Source organism: Amphiprion ocellaris, chromosome 16 (assembly GCF_022539595.1).
Source record: "Amphiprion ocellaris isolate individual 3 ecotype Okinawa chromosome 16, ASM2253959v1, whole genome shotgun sequence".
NCBI lineage: Eukaryota > Metazoa > Chordata > Actinopteri > Pomacentridae > Amphiprion > Amphiprion ocellaris.
The window spans coordinates 3,310,088-3,334,606 of NC_072781.1; the positions used below are offsets into that span (position 1 = coordinate 3,310,088).

The 24,519-nt window shown below is 40.2% G+C and overlaps 2 protein-coding genes across 4 annotated transcripts; one reads left to right on the forward strand and one right to left on the reverse strand.

The window, feature by feature from the left end:
- Positions 1-270: 270 nt before the first annotated feature.
- Positions 271-12,076, forward strand: LOC111563985 (protein phosphatase 4, regulatory subunit 3B). The gene is made up of 16 exons (XM_023263292.3): positions 271-722; positions 1,299-1,354; positions 2,029-2,127; positions 2,270-2,893; positions 3,697-3,774; positions 4,487-4,603; positions 4,781-4,897; positions 6,147-6,278; positions 6,954-7,056; positions 7,143-7,184; positions 7,630-7,788; positions 7,997-8,166; positions 8,265-8,404; positions 8,522-8,667; positions 8,751-8,890; positions 9,891-12,076. Exons 1-16 carry the CDS (start codon positions 581-583, stop codon positions 9,993-9,995), a joined length of 2,370 nt encoding a protein of 789 aa, XP_023119060.1. The 5' UTR covers positions 271-580; the 3' UTR covers positions 9,996-12,076.
- Positions 12,077-12,372: 296 nt separating this feature from the next.
- Positions 12,373-24,187, reverse strand: cfap36 (cilia and flagella associated protein 36). Of its 3 annotated transcripts, XM_035944958.2 has the most exons (12): positions 23,824-24,187; positions 23,318-23,382; positions 23,061-23,162; positions 20,659-20,773; positions 20,338-20,425; positions 18,410-18,569; positions 18,050-18,139; positions 16,752-16,857; positions 16,264-16,439; positions 14,519-14,683; positions 14,133-14,240; positions 12,373-13,656 (listed from the first exon to the last, which is right to left on the reverse strand). In XM_035944958.2, exons 1-12 carry the CDS (start codon positions 23,927-23,929, stop codon positions 13,573-13,575), a joined length of 1,365 nt encoding a protein of 454 aa, XP_035800851.1. In that variant the 5' UTR covers positions 23,930-24,187; the 3' UTR covers positions 12,373-13,572. The 3 variants fall into 3 exon arrangements, with proteins under 3 accessions (XP_035800851.1, XP_035800852.1, XP_023119061.1); XM_035944959.2 differs by lacking the exon at positions 18,050-18,139; XM_023263293.3 differs by lacking the exon at positions 14,133-14,240 and having other exon boundaries at positions 23,824-24,186.
- Between the last annotated feature and the right edge of the window lie 332 nt (positions 24,188-24,519).

Here is a 24,519-nt window from a genome sequence, read left to right on the forward strand (position 1 = left end):
CAAAGAAATATAAAAAATGGTACAATGGTGTGATTAATTCAAGTAGTTATTGTAGCAGCTTCTGTGAATTAAAAAGCAGCTTTAACACATGGTATCTGTTTTGTCTACATTTGCACTTCATGTCTTCATCTGCGGGTTGCTGGTGCTGTTACTGTTGTCGCCTACAGGGGGCGCGCTGAGCTGCGGCGCTGCGGCTCTGCCATTGGGTGACTCCGCCGGAGGAGGAGACCCCGCGGCAGTTAGCGCTTGATTGACGTCGAAGAAGAAAAAGAACACAAGATCGGATTACAAGATGGCGGTTTGTGGACGTTAAGCACGGAGGCCGTCGGAGTTGTTGTGTTCTCTGTGAATTCTACTGTTTGATATCAGGCCTCCTGTTGAGTTGGTTCACGTCGTAAGCGTAATATGCGTGTGAAATAGGAACAATTACATTTTACCGATAGTGTGAACTTCACGTAGACGCGCATGTTTTGTAACATGCAGGTGAAAACAAAGTTAACAGGTCGAGGAAAACACTAGACGGGGTGAGCTGATAGCTTGTTAGCAGCCAGCTAGCCTGCTAGCTCCGACTCGGTTAACCATGTCGGACACTCGGCGGCGAGTGAAAGTGTATACGCTGAATGAAGACCGGCAGTGGGACGATCGGGGCACCGGGCACGTTTCGTCTACATTTGTTGAGCGACTGAAGGGAATATCATTATTAGTTAGGGCCGAATCGGACGGTAAGTTCTCTGTTAGCATAGCCGCGGTAGCGATTCGTTAGCTAACGTTAGCATGCTAACTCCTGGGTGTTCGGACACAACGCTACAATTGACCGCTGTGTATATTTGGTAAATTTTTTTGAGTCGTTTTTGCTGCAGTGTGTGGAGCCGATGGTTTTAGACTGTTGGAAGAATGAACTGTAAGCTCGTCCCTCTTTAAAACGCAATTTGATGAAAAGCAGGTGCTAGCATGCTCGTTATTTTAACAGACGACGTGATCTCCGTAGCATGGGGGCCCTGAAAGTCTGCTCCTAAACGTACAAACTTGTCAATCCCCGTTATAATAAACCGCTACGTGTTCATATATAGATGACAAATGAGTAGTATTGTAATAGCCTACCAGTAAATGTTAAGCCCTACTGTTGTGAATTTTAACTTTCTATCTTTACAGCAGTGTTTTAGTCTTTTTTTTTTACACTATTTACCTTAGCTGCTTACTTTTAGGCAGATAAGTTGATCATAGCCTTAAGAAATTGATTAGAATTTGTTCATTCTCACCAGTTCAAAAGTTCACTAACCCTTATATCTGTCCTTCAGGATCACTACTATTGGAGTCGAAGATAAGCCCGAATACTGCATATCAGAAACAACAGGTATGTGTTACATCATCTGAAACCAGTTAAGCTACTAAACACTTATCCATGCATAAGTGATTGATAAAATTATCAGCAAATCCAAAATTTGAGTGTTAAATGTCAAAGATGTTAACACTAATCAGAGACTTGTTGCTGGACAGTTTCTTCAGTGATGCAGAGCAGACAGAAATTCAGTGTCTGGTTTGATTGTAAACCTAAAAATAAGCAACGGGCATGTCACACCATCAGTAATTACAAGTACACTACATTAATCAGTTTCTTTTTATTTTTTGAGAAATTAGTTTGAAATTCTCTGTTTCCAGCTTCTTAATTTTAAATATTTTATTGTTTCTGTACTCCTTTGTGACAGTAAATTATTATTTTTGGACAGAACGAGACATTTTAGGACATCATCTTGGACACTGGGAAGCACTGACTTTTTTCAAAATTTTCTGACATTTTATAGATCAAACAACTGATCAGTAAATCAAGAAACAACCAGTAGAATAATTGACAACATAAGTAAAAGGGTAGTTGCAGCCCAATTTTAAAGGAGTTCTTTCCATTCAGAATTCACCATTTTGAAACATGTTTTGTGTATGTAAGTTTTGTAATGTAACTCCTTACTGCGTCCTATGAATAGGTAGGCATCTCTTTGAGTAATGTTTGATGTTTCTTTCTCTTTTATCCAGGACACACTGATTGTGTGGTCAGAAGCAGATAACTATGACCTTGCCCTAAGTTTCCAGGAAAAGGCTGGCTGTGATGAGATCTGGGAGAAGATTTGCCAGGTAATGTCAAAGCAACAAACTGCACCAATGCTGGTTTGTTGGTGTTGAAATTCTATTGTCCCTAGCACAAAAGGCAAGAGTTGGTACATCAATACTTCTGTTTTAATTCTTCATTTAGTAACTACCAACATTTATTGCTCAGGTTCAAGGCAAGGATCCTGCTCTGGACATCACCCAGGACCCCATCGATGAGTCAGAGGAGGAGCGCTTTGAGGAGATTCAAGAGACAAGCCACCTGGTGGAGCTCCCTCCTTGTGAACTAAGCCGACTGGAGGAAATTGCAGACCTGGTTACCTCTGTGCTGTCTTCGCCCATCCGTAGGGAAAAACTTGCCCTGGCCCTGATGAGCGAGGGCTACATCAAGAAACTCCTGGGTCTCTTCAGAGTATGCGAGGACCTGGACAACAGGGAAGGCCTGCATCATCTTTACGAGATTGTCCGAGGTGTCTTGTTCCTTAATAAAGCGGCCCTCTTTGAGGTGATGTTCTCTGACGACTGTATCATGGATGTGGTGGGTTGCCTTGAGTATGACCCGGCACTGGTTCAGCCTAAACGACACAGAGAATTCTTGACCAAGACAGCAAAGTTTAAGGAGGTGATCCCGATCACAGACTCTGAGCTGCGGCAGAAAATCCACCAGACCTACCGCGTTCAGTACATCCAGGACATCATCCTGCCCACACCGTCAGTCTTTGAGGAGAACTTCCTGTCCACACTCACCTCCTTCATCTTCTTCAACAAGGTGGAGATTGTCAGTATGTTGCAGGTAAGGATCCAAGGCACGACGATGAACAAACTGATGGTTTCTCCTGGACCAAATTTCACTGGTGGTTGAATGCAGCGCAACATTCTCTTAAATCTTCAGTATAGTGTTTAGTGCTGTATTCTTCACCATGTTGCCACTGATTGGAATTTGTTTAATGAATTGCCTTGTCAGTGGTTCATTACTATAGGATAACACACACCTGATGACAAATGATTGAATTTCCATCACTAAATGTACTGATTTTCAATGTGAGTATCAAATGTGGAAATCTCAAATGAAAATTTCAAACAGATTCTAATGTATAAGGATTGTGATGATCTGCGTGTATAAAGAATATATGTGGTTGCTCAGAATACTTCAGTTTGTTTTTTTCCCACAAGTAAAAGATAATTGTAAAGTTTTGTAATGTGATTGATAGATAAACCATTTTGGAAGTCAGTCAGCAAATGGGTTAAGGGCTGTTGTAATGCTTGATAGTTGATATTAATGTAACTGTGAGGCATGTGTTATGGACAAGAACTTGTACTACAAAATAATTTTCATGATATAAAAATTATTTGCGAGTCCATACATTTCACTACTAAGTGTTTGGTATTTATTGGTTGGATTTCTCTGTATGCGTGTCTGTAAAAGTCGTACACTTCTTTGTTTTGTGAGAATAGTTACTTTTTTGATTCTTGTTGCAGCAAAATTTCAATACAGACAGTCCAGGATTAGGTGTCCCATTCTTCTTTTATTTCTATTTAAATCTTTTTTTTTTTTTACCGAGTTGATTTCTTAACCTTGTTTTGACTGTGCCACAGGAGGATGAGAAGTTTCTTACGGAGGTCTTTGCACAGCTCACAGACGAAGCCACAGAGGACAGTAAAAGGAGAGAGCTCGTAAGTCAAACAGTCGTCAAATCTCCAAGCCACATTTTCTGTTAATGTCTTTGTGGTTAAATGTAGAAACCTAAAGCTTGAATAGATTTGTAAAGTTGACTTTGTTGTGAAAGTCAAAGGTGCTCAGTAATCATGATGTTATAGTGAATGATTCTGTTGTATGTGATTTCATCCCTTTTTACATAAGTTTAATGTTTCTATCGGGGTTTCTATGACGATTCTTATCTAAATCACCATTTGTTTGTTGGGTTGTCCTCAGGGCTGAACAACTAATCAATTTAAAAAATCAAAATTTCAGTTTGAAACTATAAAATTCATGAATTAGATGCATTTGAGGATATACCTCATGCTGTGAGTCTGACCCAGTGTTTTCATTGCTGTCCATGTTTTTACGAATTCATGCCATCTTTGTGTGACAGTCACGCTTTTGATGGTATCACATGGTGATGCTCTGTCACATGTTTTAAATCTCTCGCACAATAACTTTGAGAACATTATTCATCGAACAAAAGTAAAATAATGGGAAGTAATTCATTTTATGGGTCCATGCAATTGTAAATTTTTTTTTTATCTTAAGAACGGCTTACAACCTGTAGTAGGAAAAACTTCACAATATCAGATGATTGTCTTTTTTGTCTTAAATATTTTTTGCTTTATTGTGCCACATGCTGGACAACCAATACATCTGCTGTTTTTCCTCTCTGCTCCTCAGGTGAACTTTGTCAAGGAATTCTGTGCTTTTTCACAAACATTGCAACCACAAAACAGGGACGCTTTCTTCAAAACTCTGGCAAATCTAGGCATTTTACCTGCTCTTGAAATAGTCATGGTATGTTCCCTTCATTACCTGAATGTGAATATCTAAGTTGTTGTTAACAAAAAGCCTTGTGGGTGTCATGTACTTCTGTAGTTTCTTTCTAGCCTTTGAATGCTTAACTGGGGACACACAGGTTTGTAGAATTATCTCCATGTCCATGCCATTGACTCCTCTTCATCTTCTGTTCAGGGAATGGATGACCTGCAGGTGAGGGCAGCGGCTACCGACATCTTCTCTTACCTGGTGGAATTCAGCCCCTCCATGGTCAGAGAGTTTGTCATGCAGGAGCCACAGCAGACAGATGATGTAAGCATCTCAACATTTCTTTCAACTTGCACTTTTGAGATGCCAGACTGTAGCTTGTCAGCCCAGGATTTGTGAAATTTGTCATATTCAAAACAACCTTATTCTGTGTTTTGTTACAAAAATGTTTTACACTGAATATTTAAATTCTAAACTGTTCTCAAGTTGTAAAAATGGAGTGTTTTGTGTTTATATTCCTGCTGTTTGTACATCTTAGTGGTAAATCAGTGTTGAACACGGCTCTTGAGCACAACAGGCTTTTAGAGCAGTCTTTCTCTCTGAGCAAGTAATAATTGAGTTTAAATATTAAATGAGCTTGGTTATCCTGCAAGGTTGTGAGCAGTTTGCTTTATTCTAGTAGGAGAGATAAAGTGGTGGACAGTGTCAAATATGTTGTGGTTGGACTAGAGACCCACAACCGGCAGAGAAACAATAGCTGTGTTTCTATTGAACATTTTGGAATATAGCATCAGAAGGTTAATAGGAGTGGCAGGATTTTGAAATAAAGCATCTCAGATTTCCAAGTTTTTATTCTCACTTGAGGTAGTTTTTGACTTTTGAAGCCTAGGTTATCTCATGCCTTTGTTTTTTTGCATCATTTCAAAAGTCTACTTCAGATTTGCTTGACAGTTGTATGGAAACCCAGCTAGTATGTTGAAGAAATTCTGGATTTTAGTCCAGAAAGAGGCCCCTATACTAGACTAAGCTATATTAACTGACATTTAGGAGCAATCTTTATATCTAAAGCAGCATTTAAATTATGTGTTTTTAAAATTGTCATGATACGACACCATCGTCTTACAGTTAGGGCTCACTTGACTGTTCACCCAAGGGCTGGTTCAAGTTATTTTTAGGACCCAAACATGCTTAGCTTGTTGTTTGCTACGGACCCATTGTGATGGTGTTTCCTGCTCAGTAAATGCCATTAGCCGTTACAAAATAACTTGTCAATGTTTTTCCACCCACTGAAACATGGTGGATTCTAACATGTCCAAGTGTTGCAGGATATTATCATCACTGGCTACGCTTTCCATCATTGACAGACCGTTTGCTGACGTTTCCGTTTTTCTGCTTCATCTTTTATGCACAAGTTCAGGCAGTCAATTTCTGTGGCATAGATTTTATACCAACAGGTTTTGTGTTCTCTTACTGTGTTAAGCAAAGTTTTGTTATATTTCTTTTAATCTGAAAATGCCTTTGCACCCAAACTGCGTTGTGTTGACTCTCCTGTGTGTGTATTTGTGTGTTCCAGGACGTTCTGCTGATAAATGTGGTGATCAAGCAGATGATTTGTGACTCTGACCCAGAGTTAGGAGGAGCCGTCCAGCTGATGGGTCTGCTCAGGACACTCATAGACCCCGAGAACATGCTGGCTTCCACCAATGTGAGCAAAACTATCTACTTGTGTGCTTGTTGCCGAAAGACAGAAATACATTTTGTTTCCCAATCCGTGATTTGTTGATCAGCAAAAGCAACTGTACTTCTTGATTTAAAGCAGTGCAGTTTGACAAAATCATACATCTCCCTTGTCCTCATGTCTGCTGCTACTGCTCAAGTAAACACTGACTTTATATGTGGGGACTATTATGGCAGGACCGGCTTGTCTCTTTGGCTGATGCTTGAACTTCACTTGTAAATAGATATTCCCAGTTGGCTTTGTCTTTACACAAATAAAACAGACCTAGATTTCGTGGGTGTAACGCTCCAAAAAAGGAGTAAGCCATAAATCTCTTGTCAGGAAAATGAAGCTTTTGCTGCTCACTAACTGTTATGTTGTAATCTTTATTTTCTAAATTGAGCCAAATTCAACATTCAGTGACAACAGCTTTACTCTGGCATGTAAAATGAGTGATGAGAGGAAAGTTACATCTTCAACCCTTCCCAGTAAAATTGGCATGTTGCTTTGAACTTTGAGTGGTGTATATATATCTATTTTCTTGATTTATTTTCCTGCCTTCCCTGACAAATGTTGAGGAGCTGTTGAAGTGAACTCATGTTGGATTTGTCCGGTGTTTAAACATGAACAGCACTCAAAGTTTCTTTGCCCATTTTCTTTTAGAAAACTGAGAAAACAGAATTTCTGAGTTTCTTCTACAAGTACTGCATGCATGTTCTAACTGCTCCTCTGCTGGCCAACACAGCACATGACAAGAGCTCAAAAGGTAAGCTGGAAAAGTTGATCCAGAGGATGTCAAAATGTTGGATAAGTAGAGAATTTTACTCATTTCTCTATGTCGTGGCCTTTCAGATCTGCAGGAGGGATCCACAAAGATCAACCCAGTCTGTCCAGGTGAGTGCTGTTTAATTCATCAACCATTAATTATCAGACAATTGCTCATGTAAGAGTTTGCTAGGAGTTGTGCTTATAGCAGACAGTACAATTGTGTTTACATTTAGTTTTTGTTATATTTGTTTCCATAAATGATTAGGATCTCTTTAAATTGGCTTAAATGATGCAGTGGCTACAATTTTCTGTATCAGATAAAGAACATTTTGAGAGTTGCCAAGTATTTCTAACAGATTTGGTTAGGTGTAAAGAAATGACTGCAAGATGTAATTATGTATTCCAGGATTACATGATTGTGTTTGTTTGAATAACAATGAATGTGGATTGTATTTGAGGGGAAAAGACAGGACTATAAAATTTAGTCTGCACCTTAAATGTGAGTTTTGGACATGTTGCACTGCATGTTTCCACTGTCCTGACCTGTAATGTTTTGTTTTTTTTCGTGTAGACAACTTCCAGACTGCTCAACTGCTGGCACTGATCCTGGAGCTTCTAACCTTTTGTGTGGAGCACCACACCTATCACATCAAGACCTACATCATGAACAAAGACCTGCTCAGGAGAGTGCTGGTGCTCATGAACTCAAAGCACACCTTTCTTGCTCTTTGTAAGTTACCACATATGCAAAGGGTTCAGTCACACACCGCTGTGTTTTGTCTTTCCTTATCAAAATGTTCTGTCAGTAGTTTTACTGCTTTCTGATAGAACGTTAACTAAATATACAGGGATTTTTAACTACACCCAAGCTTTGGATTTGCTATGTATTTGTCATGCGGTGTCATTTTTACGTAGTCGCTGTCTTGTTTTTGTCCAAGGTGCCCTGCGTTTCATGCGCAGGATCATTGGTCTGAAAGATGAGTACTACAACCGCTACATCATCAAAGGGAACCTGTTTGAGCCCGTCATTAACGCCCTGCTGGACAACGGCACCCGATACAACCTCCTCAACTCAGCCATCATAGAGCTCTTTGAGTTCATAAAAGTGGTAAGTAAACATGCAGAACTCTCCCTTAATGAAAGGTTCCATTTGTGTTTGCACAAAGTGAATCGTTGTTGACTTCTCATCGCATCTTCTCTCTCCAGGAGGACATCAAATCCCTCATAGCTCACATTGTGGATAACTTTTATAAAGCACTTGAATCCATCGAGTATGTCCAGACTTTCAAGGGCCTGAAGGGTCGATATGAGCAGGAAAAAGACCGGCAGAGTCAGAGACTGAACAGGTCAGTGGCCTTATTGTACACATTGGTTGAATACGTCTAGAGGTCTTTACTATGCTTTGTTAAAATATTCCCAGCTCCCACTATATGGAAGGAAACAGTAATATTTCCCTCCTGTAGATATCGCAGAGATGCACGGTCGTTGGACGAGGATGAAGAGTTGTGGTTCAATGACGACGATGATGACGATGATGGAGAGGCAGTGGAGAAGAGGATGGAGGACGACTTCTCTGATACCTATGGAAAATACATGGAAGCCAAAAAAGGTGAGCTGCGGTGGTATCATAGCATCAATCTTCCTGGAGATTTTTCCAAGATTGCAACATGATCACGTTGTCTGTTCCTGTAGGAGCTGCCAATGGAGCTAATGGTGCCAACAACAACGGGAAAGCTGCTGCGATCCCACCTGCCTCACCGGCTGTCACTCCAAACAACAGTTCAACTTCGTCCGTCAAAACCGTTGCTCTTCCTGCCACACCAGTAGTGAAGGTAATGTTGTCAAAACGTGGAGATCTGAGTCCAGGATCACCAAGTTTAACATCATTGCTTCTGTCAGACTGTAAAGGCTGTGCAGTGTTGTTTATTTAAGGATTGAGAACCTTTTGTCAAATGGTGAAGTGTAAATTAAGTCTTCAAAAAATCACCAAGAGAAGTCAGCATTTGGAGGGCAGCGGGATTTATTTGTGGACAAAAAATCGAGGAGTAATTCTTAGCAATGACAACACTCCAAGAAGAACTGAAGATACTGAGCTGTGCACCGTCTTCTATGCTGTGAGCGTTGGTCATTTTTCCACGCCTATAGGGCGTATGATAGGAGCGACAGTTTAGACACCATTCTACTTTTCTCAATCTATTGGTCACATCATGACGTCAGGTTATCATTTCACCCTAGATCTCACATTACAGAAGACATGAAGTTATCATTTGGTCATCTTTTACAGAGAACAGGCTCAGACAAGTTCAAACATTTAGCTTCACATCTTACCCTTATTATTTTGTGATAGATTTCATGCATATTATTCCAATATATGTTAAATGTTATAATACCTTAAATTTACACCCTTATTGTTTTTATGTATTGTTTTGAGTACATATGTTTTACTTCTGGTCTTCAGTCTAATAGCATTTGCCATAATTATATCATCTCTTACTTTTAGCACGTTGTACCCAATAAATTACACTACAATGGCAAAAACAGATATTTTGTTTGTTCACAGCTTGTTTCTAGAGTTATCTCAACAACACTGCAGTCAACAACACAAATGCTCTGTTATTGGCAACTATGTTATTTATTATGTTAGTGATCAGTAAGAGCAAAATGTGAGTGAAGCTATCCCATTACACGTTTGAGTCTAAGCTGATGAACAAGAATAATGCCAAACATGCTGTCATCCTGCACCCCGACAGCTGATTACGATAGACAGATGCCACATATCAGCAGTTTGATTTTACTTGTGCATTTTTATGTCGTTTCTCTTGTTTCTCTCAGACTGCTCTGGTTGGTTTGGTGGACTACCCCGACGATGAGGACGAAGAGGAGGAAGACGAGGAGGAAGAGCAGTCTCCAAGGAAGCGGCCCCGTTTGAGCTCTTAAGACCTGATTGTCCTCTGTTTGGTCGTGGTGGACGGACACGAGTCCCTCCCATCCCCCCTCCTCTGGTCGTCTCATTGGTCCTTGGCCTGCCTGTGCCACCTGTCAGTCTCGCTGAAGAGACGGGCAAAGACGAGCTCCACCTCACTCAGTCCCTCCCGATCGCTGCTCCTCTCTTCTCCCTCAGTAGAAGGAGATGGAGAGCTTCTGTTTTTGGAAAGACAGGCAGATCAATCCCTTCCTTCAGCCTGTTGTTTTAATCTCTCCCTTCTACCTCTCTTCCTTCTGAGGAGAACCTCACCGATCTTTTGCAAACTCTTCACTGCTCTCCTCATTCTTCCTTCTGTCTGAACTACTTTCTCCTCCTCATCCTCCATCCTGCACACCAACCAGAGGCTGCGGTGGAAGTCCCAGTGCCAAGGCGGTTCTCAGCTCTGCCGCGTCGCAACGGTAGCAAGGAAGCCGCGGTACTTCAGCGGCCCAGAACCCCCCTCACCAGTTCTCATTCGAACTCTCCCTACCATCCATCTCTAACCCCGAACCAATGAGCTCCAGAGACAGGAAGCCAGAACATAACCAGCCAGTGTACGAACTGTTCAGCAGGCCAGTCAGGCTAGCAGGACTAGCCGTCATAGTTATAGAAAGCTTGACTGGCTGAAGCCGTGTGTGTGCGCACGCCGTCCTGCCACAGAACTAATTACTTTTGTCGGGGATAGAGGATCTAGGCAACATAGAAAAATTAAAAACAAAAATGTTTGAGAGACAAGGGAGCTGACAAATCAAAGCAGAATGAAAACTCAGCAGTAATGATGCTTAGATCCAGAGGAGCAGGACTCAAAACCTTCAAAAGCCATGGCGTCCGTTCGGTCAAGGCACACGCAACACAACATCTCACACACAGGACTGCGTTAGTCAGGAATCCTGTATTTCATGACTTTGTTAAAAAGTACTGTACAGATGTTTCTTTTTTCTTTTCTTTTTAATCATTTGCCCCCGATGTGATTTTGAAAGGGGAGAGAGACGCCTACCTGCCTGTGTATTGTTTTTGTTGTTGTTGCACAAAAAGGTGGGGTCTCTGTTCACCCTTTCAGTCCGGCTCATTTGATTCAATGTAAAATGCAGAGAAGTCGCAAATGCTGGTTTTAAAAATAACATTAAAACTGCAGTAAAGTCATTTTTTGCAGCCAACGTTTTGAGGATGTCTGGAGTTTTGTATTTTAGTTGATTTAAGATTTTAGTGACCTCATCATCTTCATCGTCATCTTCGCAGCCCTGTTATTTTCACTGGGTGGTAAACCTGAGCTGTTGGTGGGTTTAGAGTAGGATTAGGGCACAATGCGGGAGGTTTCTGGTCTCGACACCCTCCTGTCAGACAGATCTCAGGTTCAGAGGTTAATTTGCATCGGAAACACAAAGCCGCCCACCTTGTCTGTGCACGGTAGCACCATTAGTGGAGCGGTGATGGGTTTTAAGGAGCTGAGATGCCCAGTTTGGAGGTCCAAGATGTTCAGCAGCAGATCGACATGTTATGGCTTATTTCAAGTTCTCTTTGGTCTATCCTTAAGTTGAAGGAAAACTTTTTTTTTTTACAGTTTTTAATTGAATGAATGAATGGATGATCTGTTGTTATTAGTTACGATGAAGATGATTTAACCCCGCCGTTGATGCAGTGCAGGTTTTGAATCAAAACACGACGCCAGAAGGCAGCGGGACGTTACAGTGTCGGGTTGGAACATTTCTCATGTTGTATCTTCTCTCCTGGTCTCACCACAAGCACACTGAGAGGTAGATGAAGGGAATCAAAAACTTGCTTAAAAAATGCTAGATGAGACTTTTATCTATCAGGGTAGGAGCACAAGTTAAAAAAAAAAAAGATTGTTGCCAATGTGCTTTTCAGGAGTTGAGCCGTACCTGAGCAGTGAATTTGTCTTTCCTCCTGTCTGTTAGCATCACCCAACAATATGACTGTTTCTGCTCTCCCTTGATGAATTTGTACCAAGTGCATTTACTACCACTATCCATTCTTAACATTTGTATGAATTTATTTGATAAGTTTTGAAATTAAATGTGACCCTGACATTGAACTTGTGAATCTAGCTTTGTCTTAACAGTTGACTGATTGGCATTGGAGCTAGAAAACATCTGAAAACTATTCTTCTGAATGGCTGTATTTGATCCAATTTGGAAGTTGATTCTTCAGCAATCTCAGTTTATACATAAGGTTATTAAATTATTCATAAACATGAGGTAATTTATGATAAAATGCATCACAGTTGCTTCTTTAAATCCAAAGACTGAGACCTATAATCGCTGGCTGACCTCAGAGCAGCTGCCGACAGATTAAATTTACAGTTTTCATTCATTCAGTCTGGAGTCCAGGTTGTTTCCTATAAAATGTGATTTATTAAACAGCATACATGATAACAATATTACATAGAAACTGGTGCATCATGACTGCTTAAATTGAAGACTCCAGATAGGTTTGAAGACAAATACTGCACTCTTCATTCTCTTGGCCCCTTTATGAACACGTGATGCTCATCTTGACAACTTCCACAGCACTTTTAAAACTAGCATTAGCTGCTACGACGTAAACAATGTACCTGCTTCCCTTTGGAAATGCTAAGGAAAATAAGATTGTGTACTTGTCCAGCTAATATTACCTTAGTCATCATTACAGGTTAACTCACTGAGTCTGACTCCTCACAGCCTGCTTAGGGTAATTTTGACTGTTTTCTGCAGAGAAACGAACCTGTAACTGTGTCCAAAATCACTCCTCTCCTCCTCCCTTCGTAATAGTCACTGTAAATAGTAAAATGAGACATCAGACGTAGTGTTGCATAATTGTAATTTTCACATTTAATCATGGTGAAGCACCCTGATGCGACATAATTAGGGGAACAAACTATTACTACCGTTAACTATAAATCTGCAGACTTATCTATTGGCTATAAAATGTAAGAAAACTGAAAGGTGCTAGTTGTATGGCTTATTAGAATTCAACAACAGTGCAAGATTTAAATGCATATTGTGTGCCAATTAAGTGTTTGTTGAGGGCATTAAACTGCCCATAAATTTGGCAGGTAAAATTTTCTGGCCTCCAAAGTGTCAAAGTAAAGTTGTGCACTTAAAGAGTGATTTTGGCCACAGCCCAGGCACGTCTCAAAACATTAAGTAAAAGCTATTTGGGTCCTCCACTCAAGTCTATGACCATTGGCAGCATGTTTTCTAACTGGCCTGTGTGCTTTTCAGCTGTGCGTGACTTTTTCTGAACCTTCTCAGTCCCGTAAAATGCAACTATCCTAACAGATCTTCAAGTACTTGAGTTGGTCTGTTACGAGTAGAGACTGTCATATACTGGCATATTCAAAAAAAAAAAAAAAGATGCACCTTTTTGCTCTTTAGACAGCAATGAAAAGAAACTCTAAAGAAGGAAGATCTCGTACTTTTTCTTTGGAAAAACAAAACCCCTGATCTGTACAGTGAATTATGGGGCAGCATAAAGGAAGCCTCGTGTTTGTTTACCAGAATAAAAGAGATCCGGTGGATAGAAATGAGAATATTGCATTGGGAGGGGAAGTTACTTCTTGATCACTTCCTCTTTTAGCTTGTCAGCCAGGTGTTTTCTCTTCTGGAGTTTCTTCCGCTCCTCAGCTGATATCTCCTGTGTAAAGAGAGCAGAACGGGCGGTGGGGTTAGTAATCACCAACATGATGTGTTGAGGGAGTGAAAAAAAGCAGCAGGAAAACAGGACCAAGCACGCACAACAAAGCAGCTAGTATTAGGAAAATGGCTACACTACACCTGTATGCTCAAGGTTTTCAAACAGCTATAAAACTTTATACATCTAAATAGAATTCTAGGATGAGTTTTTATATTTTACTTTCAATGCTTTCAGGATTCAAATATGTTTTCAGTGGTTGCAGTTTCAATCCACAGAGAAGCTGAGACCTGATTCTCTGCAAGTTTATGGCTAAAATAATAAGCAATTGAGTGAAAAAGCTCAGACTGGAGATTTCCAGGTATTTTGTGTGACAGAGTACTACAGAGAGAGGAGGGAGAACTACAAAGCAAAACCAGATAAACACACAGGGGGTGACTACACGTGTTCACATCAGGCAGGAGCAGCCGATGGATCACCTTCTTGTTGGAGGAGTTAGTGGGGTGTTGTGCTGGAGGAGGAGCAGGAGGAGGAGCAGGAGGAGCTGGGGAACAGGCCCCGTTCCTCTGAGGCTGCCCCGCTACCTCCTGACAGGCCGAACCAGATCACATACAGGCAGCGACAAATGAAGAAAAAGAACCAAATGAATGAGTGAAGAGAAAGAAAAAAGAAAGAAAAATGAAGAGTAAAATGTGGGTTAAAGAAAATCAAGCAGAAATAGGAATTACATGAGAACTGAAAGATAAAAACGTGATCATAAAAAAATATGGATGTTGCATCAGACTGTTAGGAGCTGGATTACTGGGAGATGAAACTGATCTCCAGCTTGTGAGGGAGGTGTCAGGGAGGAGCAGGCTGTATTTACCGGGGTGGTGGAGGGTGCTGGTGTGGGGCTACTGGGTGCCTCCTCAGGTTTGGTCGGCTGCTTGGTTTTCTGCTGCTCTTTCCTCAGTGCGTGGAGTTTGTCTCGCTGCTGACGGAGGTACGCTGCCCTCTGCTGGAGCTGCTCCTGCTGGGACGCCGACAACTCCTGGAGGGAAGCAGAGGAGGAGATCAGGAGGAGGAAAATGTATGTAGAATTCAAACTACTAGATTCTGACCTAATTTAATATGTATATGTCCAAAAAAATGTTAAAGTTAAATCATAACAGTGCCATTTGACATGTTATAGCCATGTTTATCACAAACCCCTAAAATACAAATTACAAAAGAATAAATCTACACTAAGTTTTCCAAATTATCCAAATAACAGTCTCATTTATTTTTTCATTTCCTTAACACTGAAAATTCTGTCCATGTATGATAATTATCTAAGTACATCTTTACATCTTTAATAGATGTGAAACTGTAAAAAGTGAAGCAGAAAGGTGTTTTGTGAATTTGGCAGGAAAGTGTCTTTTGCTCCTATGATGCTTTTAGACCAATATAGGTGCTGAAAACACCTTCCGAAAATCAAAGCACAAACCAGAAGTACTGCCACTTGTGTGTGGTTATCACTTACTGCTTCACCTTTGGAATAGACTGGAGAAAATGTCCAGTCACAGAACCAATAATCATCACTGGGCTAATGATCTGAAATCTTTATTTCATTTGAACACTTCAACTCATCATCATTTTTCATAACAGGTTATTCTGTGATAATCAGGAGATGAGGAAGGATTCTTAGGTGTAGAGAAAAATGACCTGTTGATATTTGGTATAAACCAAAATTATGAACTTATTGTCTTATAAAGGATGGATACAGTGTGGACAGTTACACTCAGGGACATTACTGTTAGCTTTAGAGACTGGGAGGTTTAATGCTGAAGGACAGACTGTTTGCTGTGTAATTTAGGAGAAGTTGAGAATGAGGTTCATTTTATGTTTTACTGTCCTGTATAGGAAGATATCAGGGAGGTACTTTTCAGGAAGGTGTCCTCTGTTTATGATGATGTCTTTTGGTTGGATGACCATGAAAACTAGAGCTATGTTTTAGAAGAGGAACCTTTCTCATGGGAGAATTTCTTTGCCAGGCCTGGGATAAAAGGGAACATATTTAGTTTGAGAAGTGAGCAGCAGAATGATGTGCGTTTTGGATGTATTGCTGCAATGCTAGTATACTGGTGTCTTGTCAACCCATGAGGGTTAGATATTATATCATATACTGGGTCAGTGTGCAGTTTAGACTTGTGCTGACAGTGATACAGAAATGTTCCTAGATGTGACCTACTCTCAGATGTACGTCGCCTTGGATAAAAACGGCTGCTAAATGAAAGTGTAGAAACTGTAGTAAGATTTTTGGTGCACCTTTAACGGATATGTGACCAAAGAGCTCATTCAGACATGCAGTGCAGTTATCAACAGATTATTGGAGAGAAGCGCTAATATGAAAGGGGCTTAAAGGAAAAAGGAAATTCCAGAAAACATAAACAAATATGAGATAACCACATTAAAAAGTTACTTCACTTGAATTTTGTTATGAAGTAAATTCAATATCCTCGTGCAAAAAAAAGAAAAATCTTGTTTTTCACACAAGTTTATCCTTAAAAACAGTAATAAACCTGTAACTAGGGAACCTACTTGGCTGCCTCTAATCATAATGTCCTGTATGTAGCAGGCTCACAGACTCACAGTAAATGGCTTAGAGAAGCCGGCCTCCCTGTGTGCCTCCTCCAGACACGTCTCAGCTGAAGTCTGGCTGCTGCTGCTCTGCTCCTTGATGTGACTGTTGCTGATGAGCTCACTGGACTTCACTGGAGGTCTCACTGCTGGAAGGACTCGGGACTCCACACCGTTACTGCCACAGTCTGTACAAATACGATCAAATCACTGTGACAACTTGTAGCTTTCTCATGTTGGTTAAGTGTTTATAAAATGGTGTAATACCCTCTTATTAGTAACATTAGGACTGTTCATAGAGGTTACTTAAAGCACAGTAGGAACATTTAATCTACACTTAATAGAGCAGTGTAGATTTTATTCACATTGAAGATGTTGCCTGTGGCCCACATTTATCTTCAGCAGTTAGTAAGGTTTTGAAAACTATCATTCAGATTCTTCTTGAGGTTAAAATAAAGCCAATGAAACAGCAAAGTGCACTGGCAAGCTGGCAGTGTTACCTTGTGTGGGTTTAGAGGAGGAGCTGCTGTTAGCTGCACTTTTCACCTGTCCATCTCCTGCAGCAGCTGTCTTGCTCCCTTCTGGTCTGACAGGGCTGCTGTTCACCTGGATGGAGTATCCTCAGAATTAATACCTGCTCTATATATGACGCAAACACTGCACAAGTTCAGACCGATGCTGGGAATTCACCAGGCTGTCAGTAATTCTACATGTGCTTTTGAAGATAGTGTATCACGTTGACAACTACAAATCTACTATGTGACCTAACTGCTGTACAGGCTAGGAAACTAAAAAAGTTTACTAAGTGCCCTCTTCAGAATGCACTGATACCCAGGTTGTATTTATCAGGCCAATTCTAGTGAATCAAACAGTGCATGTTGGAGAAAACCCCTGATTCTTACCTGTTAGGAAGACCAGGACTACCATGACAAAAATCTAACAAAAGAATTGGTTTCAGAGTCACATTAACATCTACTCAGTCGTACATTTGCCAACCACTTAGATACTGTGCTATTTGGGTCAATATATAATTTCTGGACTTTTTGTAACATAGTTGACATTTTTGCTGTTTTCAGGCCTAAAATCAACATGGCCGCCTATAACCAAACACCACACAGCATTTTTACAGAAAGATTCTTCTGAATATTATATATACAATTGAGTAAAATTGAAAGTTATTTACAAAGATACTGTAGTACCACTGTCCACACTTGACTCACACACTACTTTATATTAAATAACTCAGAAAGCCTTGGAGTCTTTCCAGTCTTTTCTTCAGGAGGAAATGACATCATGTGGAGCAGGTCATGTGATCTGGAATTAACACACTTCCTTCAGAGGTGTGCAATTTGTTATTTTCCATACACAATTTGATATATTGCCAAAAAAGAAACATCCGTCATCATTATCTAAACTTAATAAAAAGAACACAATCAAAACTATTTCTGAATGACCTCATTATATTATTGTTTAGCTAATTAGAAGGTGGTTGGTATTAAATTCAGATGGTTATTTAGTTGACATTTCATTGATGTCCAGTCATTTTTATTAATAAGTGTTTGTTTACATAATAAATAAATATGTAATTTGTAAAGACATGATCATAATGAATAGAAAAACAGTTTTTTCTTTACTTTAAATAAACATGTATGCAACATATATTCCATGAACTTCAAAAGTCCCTCAATTATGTATTGACCCATCTGTTACAGCTGAAAGGGTATTAATGCATCCTTTGATTGGGCAGAAAACTGTGGCGCACTAATCATTACGTCACTGACTAAAATGGCTTAGTTACCATGGTAAATTCAGTGGTAGTGTTTCCGTTCATGAGTGGGGTGTGGTGACCGTTACTGCTGCTGTTGCCACTTTTCACCTCAGCTTTGACCTTAGCATGGAATAAACAGCACATTGGAGAAAGCGTCATGTTAGAAGGAAAAGATGGGGCTTGAAGAGGAAAGAGGTGTTTGCAGTAAGAGTTCGTGTCATGAAGCAGAACATGTAGAGGTAAAAAGAGATAAAAGACAACACTGAGGACTGAAGAAACATCATCATCATTTTTCAAATCAGATGTTTCTGGTTGGTGGTGGCTTGCACGACAAGTCTCCTGGGGTTTATATGGCATTCTGCAGGTCTTTTTTGGCTCCTGATGCCTCACCTTGGCAGCGTTGCTCTGTTGGCTGGGAGCAGAAGTGGTATTCTGGGCTACATCACTCTCTGCCACTGGCTTATCAGAGCAGCTGCTGGAGGTGGAGCCAACCTCTTCCTCTAATAGCATCCGCCTGGACATTTCCTCATCATACTCCTCTTTGGACTTTCTGAGGACAGCAGGAGAGTTAAACAACATTAGATGCTTGAATGTCATTCCTGAAAAGCCTGAACTGGTCTTACTGTGCAGCATTTAGCAGCCCACTTGGTAAGTTTAGTGGTTCACGCGTGATAAGAACCTCTGTAATCCAGAGGTAAGTTGGTACTAATGGCCGATCAGCTCTTGGCTGACAGCACAAATAAACCAGTAGAAATTAGAACAAGGCAGCTACGTCACGGAATTCCATGTGGTAACTACACTAAGGCCTGACTTGCTCACAGGCATCACCGGGAACCACGCACAGATCCTTGGATTTATTTCACACCTTACATTGCCTTAGTGGAGACACATGCAAAGCATTTATTAGATGATTTATTGAGTTGCAGAGGCAGACAGAGATGTTGTTATTGGGACTGTGTTTTGTCAGAGATTCTTTGAGGACTTTTATAGCAGGACTGACTGATATATTAAGAACATCGAAGCCCTTAACTGTAAATCAAGCCTGACATTATTACTGAACTGTTTGGCAGTGAGAGAAAAGCATTTCCACCAATTGTGCCATTTATGTAGCATCACCTATTTCACTAAGTCTTTATAATTTGAATATTTAATCTAACTAAGGATCTCTTACTTTGGTGTATTATGTTTTTTAACACAAACTCCCACATAAGCTACTGGATTTAAGTCATGTTAATGCACAATGAAAGTCAACTTGCAGAACTGAAACTTGCTTGAGATCAGCAGTATAAATCCATGACAGCAAACATTTAGTTGTCTTAATATTCTCAATATAAACTATCGTTGCATGGCAAAGCAGCTGCTTTAGTGAAAACAATTCCTTCATGGTGCATTCAGGTGCTTGTAGAGAAGCCAGCTGCAGAAAATTACATTAACAGATAATGCCACAGAATCCATCAAGGAAGAAAATCTGGTGGTTTAAACATGTTTGTGTCTGGGAGGCTCTGAAATTAGTTGATTTTCAGATCACATTTAAATTAACTGAAACCAGAAGTAGGATAATGCAGGGGTGATATACAGCCGAGGAAAGACAAAGGAGATAAAAACCCTATTTTTCTCAGTTGCTGGTTGAGTGTCAATCCCTACCGAAATTAGCCAGCCCCTAAGGAGCTTAGCCGCGGTCCCATTAGACTCAGTGTGTTCTACTTGGCCAGGCTGTCACTAGCAAAATCCCATTAGAGAGCAGGGATAGGAGCTGGGACACACCTGAGCACATACAGGCAACGGGTGCATTGAGAAAATGTGGAAATTTCAGAGCAGTATAATACAGAGGAAAAAAAATTACTGAATTAATGAATTGATTAAAAACATCACAAATAAATACACATATACTGACTGTAAGATGTTTTCAGGAATATTTTCCCATGTCATGCTGAGGTAATCGTGATATTTCAGCCAAAATACATGACACAAAACAAAAATCTATAATACTTTGGAAGAATAAAGCAGAAAAAGAGTCAAGTCACATAAGGATTAGATGTTATTTGACCCATAATTGTGACTCAGACCATCACAATTTGTGGATTATAATTTATTTTTCTACCTGTCTAGGTTACAGGACGTCTAAAACTAATGAAATCCTTGTTTCTACTTGTGGTTCTCATGCAGTGAAACCTCCAGCTATTGCAAACTATGTAAAGGCACCCTTTAAAAATCCTAAAATTGGTGACTTCTTATATTTTTGTGTACGCATAAGAGAGAGAAAGCTGGTGGGATAATTAAATAGAATGGAAGGAAGCAAGAGGGTAGAAGCAGCTCACTTGAGAACCTCCTGCAGGATCTTCATCTCTTGCTGCTGCAGCTCTGACATTACGTCCACACCATCAGTCAGACACTCAGGTAGAGCACCTACACACACACACACACACACACACACACACACACACACACACACACACACACACACACACACACACACACACACACACACACACACACACACACACACACACACACACACACACACACACACACACACACACACACACACACACACACACACAAAGGAATCTTACTCAGAGCGTCCACTCTGTGTGTTTAGATATTTGTACATATAGGTAGGTTAGGTTAATCCAGCCTACCGTTCCTTTCTTTAATGACCCTGAGAGCTTGAAGCTGCAGCTCCATGTTCTTCTGGATCATCAGTGAGCGAAACATCTGGAAGTCATCTGTAGCAAGGACTGGCTGGAACACCGTCTGAACAAAAAAACAAAAAAAACCCAAAACACAACCATATAATAATGGGATGACTGCATTACTTGAGTTTTTTTTTGAGAGACATTGTGAGTGTAGAGGAAGGGTGCAAACATGAAATAACCTAACTGTAAAGTGTCCTAAATTTATTGGACTATTTACAAAAAATAACTCGCTTTACTTATCTTGGATGCCAGTCATCATGGAGTACATTTACATACAGATTACATACGTGTATGATGTTGTACTGGACCCAGACCTTTTGTGGATGCATGTCTGTCTCATCAGTTCACAGTAAAACAATAGAGATGCTGACATATTTTAACATCCTCGTCTATAGTTTGGCAACAAGTTTGAAAGAATTCAGTTCTCCATTACAGAACTTTATCTGTAATGTTGTATTTTACTAACAGTGGTCTGAGCTTCCATGCTCATGTTGTGCCCCTTTGGATTAGGACAGGATGTTCCAACATGGCAGGCACTCAAGTCCCTACAAAAATGAAGCCATGTTTGCAAATACAGTGCTACTTAAGCCTAATCTTTGACCTTAACTTCCGCCCTCTAACCAAAGGTCCCATCCAGGCTAAAGCTTGGCAAGTGTTCCTGACCAACATTTACAGGTCAGTTAGCGTCTCAGTCCACACTCTTTTCCCTCCTCACAATTTCACTTCTCCCTTTGCTTGTGATAACCAAATCGAGATTAAACCCTGTTTCTTTGATTAAATTAATCACAGAGATGGTCCATTTACACTACAGCACGATCACTCATGTTTGTCCACGGTATCTCAGTTATCTACAGCTGTAAATCAAGTGATTCAATAATGTGGATGTGTTTTCTTTGTTGAAAAATTTTGACAAAAAAAGCATTTTGATATCATCATTATCAGCATATCTACTTTTTGCAGCAACTGGTCTTTTATCTGCCACCGAAAACCATGACAGAGAAGGCTGTCACTTATTACATAAACCAAATAAACGGTAATATTTCTGCATTACACATGCAGAATTTGCTGGTGCTGCATTGCAGTACAGCAAAAAAACATTTTAAACTTGATGTATGATGGGTAATGAGGGGTGTTTTAAAAATGAATATCTAGACTACTATGTGTATAACTCAACATTCATTAGCAGTACAGTTGATGACAGATGCAATCTTAAATATGCTTTCAACTAAAGAAATAAATGAAAGGAATTTATTCATTATTATTTTATTTTTTCATTATTTGTCTTGCATCTCTTTTCCATTAGCAAGAAAAATATTTTAAGGTAGTCACTTATTTTAATGCAGAGCTTGACAAAGTTTCTGGTATCTGGGAATCCAGTTGTCCATGGCAAAAATGCGACAGCAGCAGCTTCTTAAATAGTTTTTTTTTTTTTGTCCATCATTTCTGCATGGATAAATAGAAGTCCAAACCTCTCCGATAACAAACGAGCAACAAGCATACTGTTCATTTTTGTTTTAGGAGCCCTTGACCCTCTCTATTTATCTTAGAGGTAAATAATGAGATCCAAGTCTTCTGAGGATTGCATTGTAATCCAGATCTTTACCCCTGCCAATCTGGCACAGCCATGTTGATCAGTGCCAATTAAAATCTATAGGCAGACAATTAGCAACAAATCCTCTAACAGCTGAGATTTCTATAACTGACCAAATAGAAAGATTCTAGTGGTGAGCATGAACATATTACAGATTAATGTAACATTATCAAACTATGTAAAGTTATCAGGAGAGTGAATAAGAGGGAAGTCCTTTAGGATTTTTTAAGTAAAGTACTGAAGAACAAACGTCACCAAAACCATTGTAGATATTCTGCCACAATAATTACTGCTAAATAAACATACTGTGATGACAGACCATGATGGACTGCAACATTTGACTGAAATATTTTACACAGTTATGTGCAGGTATGAAAGCAGGAAGGAAAACTTCTGATGCGATAATTGCATTGCTGGGATTGAGGTGTGAACATTGCTTTGTGTAACATACAATCAGAAGAATGTTTTAGTAACACATCTAAAATAGGAGAGATCTAAGCTACAATTTTAGATCAGAATCAGAATAACTTAAACAATCCCCCCACAGTGAAATTGATTTGTAGCAGTTGTTCAAAGTGATTCATTTTCTTGCTTGTCAGCCAAACACTTTTGCCTTGAAGGAGGAACCTGAGAACAGACATGCTTGGCAACAGGTAAAAAGCAGTATAATGGGGCTTATGTAAGGGAATCCCATTCTCCAGGGATAGTTAACTGGCACGCTGGCCGTGTTGTGCAAACAGGGAGTTTAAAGTACCTGCAGAGTTTTGGACCTGGCAAAAGGAGAGGTGCACGCATCCAAAAACTGCTGCTCGTTGATGCCAACCTCCTGCATGTAATTCTCCAGGAGCTTCTCCACCTACAAGAGCAAAGCAGCTTACAGCAGTCCAGTCTGACAGGTCAGCAATATAAAACTGCAAATGAGTAATGTTGTCATGAGCCAATGCATGACAACCAGACACTCTGGATGAGTGTACAGCTTTGGGTTAGCATGTCTTATCCATGTGCACTCACCAGCTTCTTGTACTGCTGATGGATTTCTGTGTATGACAACTTATTTTCATCTTCATCATCGAAAACTGAAACAAATAACGACAAAAAATAGTAATCCTGGATTTTAATTATGTGTAGAGATGATGTTTGACAAACATATTCTAAGGCATCTTTATTTGTCGAGCTGTGTATGCTGTCTACGTGTTAAAATGCACACACAAAGTTAATAAACACCAACTGTTTGGCTGCTAAGTGTTGCTAGTTCTGTTGATGTTTCTTTAAATATGGGATGACTAGCTACTTCTGATTTCACCTGTGTTCTTTGTCTATGAAAAGGTAGCCAAGTTAAATTAATAGCTTGACTCTAAATCACACAATATGTGGAAACGATCAGATATAAATACAGCTAGCTTCGTCAACAACAACTACCACTTAGCGTTAGCTTAGCCACCGAGCTAACGGTGCACAGCTCCAGAGAGGCATTGTTTTCTCACATGCACAAGACTGAGAGCTTATTTTTTTTGTACCTGTGCATTTGTTTTCCATAAAGTCCGTGACAGGAATAACCCACTCAGGACTCCCCAGGTATCCCACGATGCTCTCCACCACCCACTCGCTGTCATCCTCAGCCATGTTGGCCGCAGCAGGGTAACGTTAGCAACGGTACGGCGGTGTTGTCGTTCAGGTCGGCGCGTCCTGCTCCGCTACAGCTCGAACACAGGCGGGCCGGACAGGTGGGAAAAGACATCTGGTTCACTGTCCTTCAAAGACGAGTCCCCATGAGTCCCTCCGGCGGCTTTGTCTGTCTCCTCTCCAGACGGGACGGGAGCGTCTCCGAGCAGAAATGCGCAGTCATGAATTTGAGAGTCGAAAGTGGTGACGCCTAATCGGTTGTCAGGGTAACCGTTACGTCAGCGCGCTGCCACGCAGGTAGCATCCAGCCTTCAGGAGGCTCCACTGCTGCCACTCAGATCACACGTTTGTTTCACTGTTTGATTCGTCCTAAAAAAAAAAAAAAAAAAAGACCTAAAAAAGACCTAAAACATTCTTTTTTTAATGTATTCAGTTTAAACCAAGATTAGATTCCAACAAAAAGCAATGCACTTATCACTTGCATGAGTTGTGTTGCCTTACAGGATGTTTATTATTATTATTATTATTATTATTATTATTATTATTATTATTATTATTATTATTATTATTATTATTTTAACCATTTTTTG